This window comes from Juglans microcarpa x Juglans regia, chromosome 6D, assembly GCF_004785595.1.
Source record: "Juglans microcarpa x Juglans regia isolate MS1-56 chromosome 6D, Jm3101_v1.0, whole genome shotgun sequence".
Classification (NCBI taxonomy): domain Eukaryota; kingdom Viridiplantae; phylum Streptophyta; class Magnoliopsida; order Fagales; family Juglandaceae; genus Juglans; species Juglans microcarpa x Juglans regia.
The window spans coordinates 30,686,276-30,690,187 of NC_054604.1; the positions used below are offsets into that span (position 1 = coordinate 30,686,276).

Sequence of the window (3,912 nt, forward strand, 5' to 3'; positions counted from 1 at the left end):
CATTAAAAGTGGAAATGAAAATCTTGGACGTACATTAATTTGTACCGATGATCATGCATGCATCCAACACCGCGCGCCTTATAAATACGATCAAATTAGGTTGATTATTTATTTCCTTTTTATTTGTATAATTAAATACGTCATTGGCATATTTATATTCGTTTTATAAATTAAGATGATTTAATATGATATGTTAAATTATAATTTTTTTTTATTTTAAAGTAGATTTAAGATACCATGTTAAGTCATGTTTATTAAATGTAATTTTTTAAAATAAAATTATCTCTATTTTATTTTTTTAACACAATCAAACGGTATTTAGGCAACATATATCCAGAATCATCATTAATAATTCTTATCCTTAATTAAACTGCCATTTAATACAAGACCATTGTTCCGTCCATGTTTCCTGAAACTTTTGGTGCTGTTGCTGTATCATGTATTGATGAGAAAAATAAAATAGAGAGAGAAAAAAAAAGTCATTTTCTATAGTATGTACTCTCAACGTGTCGAGAGTTCGACGGAGTGTTCGGATACATATGATAACTGGTTTCAGAAAGAGAGACACAGAAAATCAAGGAAGCGATCTAGAGAGAGAGAGAGAGAGATATATATATATATATATATATATATAAATAATATAAGCAGAGGTGCGAGAAACCAGCCGGCACAGTTTTTGAACTACGTGATTGGTTCCGTAATACTACAAATGTACGTAGAAAACGGTACTGACACCGGGAAGAAAGTTGATGATATGTCGTTTTAGGGTTAGATGGAGCTCGGGTCCCTTAAATGGACCCTATCCGGTTGTAAATGTCTACTGGGGTTGTACTTCCTTCCTCCTACATTTAAAGTGGGAGAGAGAGAGAGGGAGGCCCCAACTCTTGCACAGCTATTTCAACTGTAATCCCCATTACACAGAACAAACTCCAGGAAATTTAAGCAAATAAGGTATCCGCGGCTAGCTAGCTGTAATAATGGGTCACCATTCTTGCTGTAACCAACAGAAGGTTAAGAGAGGACTTTGGTCTCCAGAGGAAGACGAAAAGCTCATCAGATACATCACCACCCATGGCTATGGCTGTTGGAGTGAAGTTCCCGAGAAAGCTGGTCATCTTCATCATCCTCTCTCTCTGTCTCTCACGCACAATCACAAACACAATCTCACAGAGACAACCAAAGCTAGCCCCTGTCAATTACCTTATGATTATTATATTAATTGAAGTGCTTATAATATGTGATATATATAGCATTTTTCAGGGCTGCAAAGGTGTGGTAAGAGCTGCAGATTGAGATGGATTAATTATTTGAGGCCTGATATCAGAAGAGGGAGGTTTACTCCTGAGGAGGAGAAGTTAATCATCAGCCTTCATGGAGTTGTAGGAAACAGGTTTAACGGATTCTATGATCTCATACTTTCCCCCATTTTTTTTTTCTTTTGGTTTTATTATTTGTAATTTTTTTAAGTTTCTGATTTTTCCATTTTTATGGTTTTGCACTCATCAACCTGGTTCTCATTCGCTCGTGAATGCGTAAAACTTATATGTTCCTCCAAGCGGCCGGCTTCCTCTTTTACTTAAAAATGGTGTGAAGGGAGGTGTCATGGATACACTTGACTTAAAATGGCTTTACCTCAAACTTTGTGTCATATAAAAACAGACTTGCATACGAAGTCTTTGAACTAAATGTCTTAAATTAACAACCTGAAGCAATTTTACTGTTTATAGAGTAGTTCGTATATATATAGCAATAGCAGCTGCCGCACCTACATTTTGCGAGTCGTTAAGACGGCAATTTCATCGGTTGAAATTGAAGTTTTCAGTCAACATTACATGTTAATGCACTGTATTCTTACAACCCCACCTTATTTTTTAAATGGTTTCATTTTTATCTTTTTTTAAAAGCGTACGTGTTAATATTTGGACCTTCAAACATTGATTTTGCATCCCAAAACACTCTTGCACTTGTGCTAATTCCCCTAATCGTTTTCACTCATCTTTTTACTCAATATTTAAATATTATTAATTTTTTTGTGTAAATATTTTTAAGATTTTGTTATAGCTCTAGTCTTTTCGATTGTATTCTGATATTCATAATGGAATTGTAGATGGGCTCATATAGCAAGCCACTTGCCCGGAAGAACAGATAATGAGATAAAGAACTACTGGAATTCATGGATAAAGAAAAAGATACGAAAACCTTCTGCCTCTCCCACCACCACCACCAGTACTGCTAATACTATCGAGCACTCTCAAATGGGTTACAATTCGAGCCTCCTAGATTTGGTGAATCAAGACTTGCCGCCAAGGCCGCCGGTTCATGAAACCCTTTTTTCTTCTTCATGTCCCTTATTCATGTTCGACACTAGTTCACTTGATGGAACTCCAGAAAATATCGTACGATCGGACTATTTTCAAGATGCGGTGGGTTTCAACCCTGAAACATGGAATCATGCGAACCAACATCAAGTTCAAGTTCAAGCTCAAGCTCTCCCGGCTCCGACGACTTTTACGACCGGCATGGATACAAATTACTTGCCACCTTTGATAGAGGCCATGGAAAACATTGTGCCCAGCCAGCTTGAAGTACAATCCTGTAGCATGGATGAGGAAGGAGAGTTAGGGTTGGACTGCTTGCAGAGGCAAGAGTTGAACGAATGGGTTGAATCCCAGCAACAATGTTCGAACTTTCTTTTCTGGGATTCTTGTGAAGGATCACTCGGTGGGGAAGGAATCGCACAAGCTTCATCGAATGTGGGAGCAGCCAATACGATGCCTGCTTTTCCTTCGTCTCTATGAGATAGTAAAATGATTGTGAACGCTGTCCCCCGGCCCCCTACCATTTTCTCTTTTCTCTCTATGTCCCTCTCTTTAGGAAGGTAGAGCTTTCAAATTATCCAGGCTTTTCAAACAGTTTGTTCTTTTGCTTTTGTTGGTGAGATTGTGAATTGTGAGTAAAGATAACCTTATAAGAATATTGCATGCAATCAATGTTTATAATTTGGTGTATGGAAATGGAAGAGGAAAGAATAAAGGCATGAATGCAACGAACTTCAATGTTTGATGACGATGATGAGATATTACTTCCCTTTGTTCCTAATAATTGGCTATAAATATCATAGTGTCGAATGATTAATTTTGAGTTTTGCCTCTTCATTTTGCCTTTTTGCCATGGTGTTGATCATTGATTGCTTTTGGTCCTTGGACTCTAGTGCCGTTTTATGGTGGAGTACTATACCCGTGTATATAATATTTTTTTCCTTTTTATAATTAAGGAAGAAAATATATATACATATATAAAAGAAAAATTCTTCTCATAAGCTACTATTCACCACCTCACACTCCACACTCTATGAAAAATACCCTCACACCCTATAAAAAACACCCTCACATGATTCTATAAAAAACACCCTCACATCCTATGAAAAAACTATAGATGTAGGGTGTGAGAGTGAATAGTAGTTAAAGTATAGAATTCATATATACATATATATGTATGTATATAAATATTATTTGTATTAAATTAAAAATATAGTGATAAGGGTCCAAATATATAAATATGTTTTTAATTAGGTTGGAGTAATACTACTAGAATCTTAATATATTATATGATCAGTCTTATTAATTTAGAACTTCTCACGATATTGTTTATTTTCTAACACTTCATGTCGGTCGAAGTCTTAACCATTTGGCTGAAAGTTTCTCATGGCCTTTCCATACTCTCTTCGTACACTCATAATTCATAGATGCTTCGAAAGGGAAAAAACAAACAGAAAAACCAAAAACTACGAAAAGAAAAAGTATAGCAAATATTGTGTGGGATCGACAAGGAATATTTTGGTGGCCGGGTATTTTCTCTACTAATTTTGTTTAAGTCCATCAGTTCCTAAAGAAAAGCACTAAGGCCGGGAGA

General features: G+C 36.0%; 1 protein-coding gene across 1 annotated transcript; it reads left to right on the forward strand.

The window, feature by feature from the left end:
* The first annotated feature begins 816 nt into the window (after window positions 1-816).
* On the forward strand, window positions 817-3,050 carry LOC121234692 (transcription factor MYB13). The gene is made up of 3 exons (XM_041130745.1): window positions 817-1,110; window positions 1,261-1,390; window positions 2,108-3,050. Exons 1-3 carry the CDS (start codon window positions 978-980, stop codon window positions 2,796-2,798), a joined length of 954 nt encoding a protein of 317 aa, XP_040986679.1. The 5' UTR covers window positions 817-977; the 3' UTR covers window positions 2,799-3,050.
* Window positions 3,051-3,912: the final 862 nt, after the last annotated feature.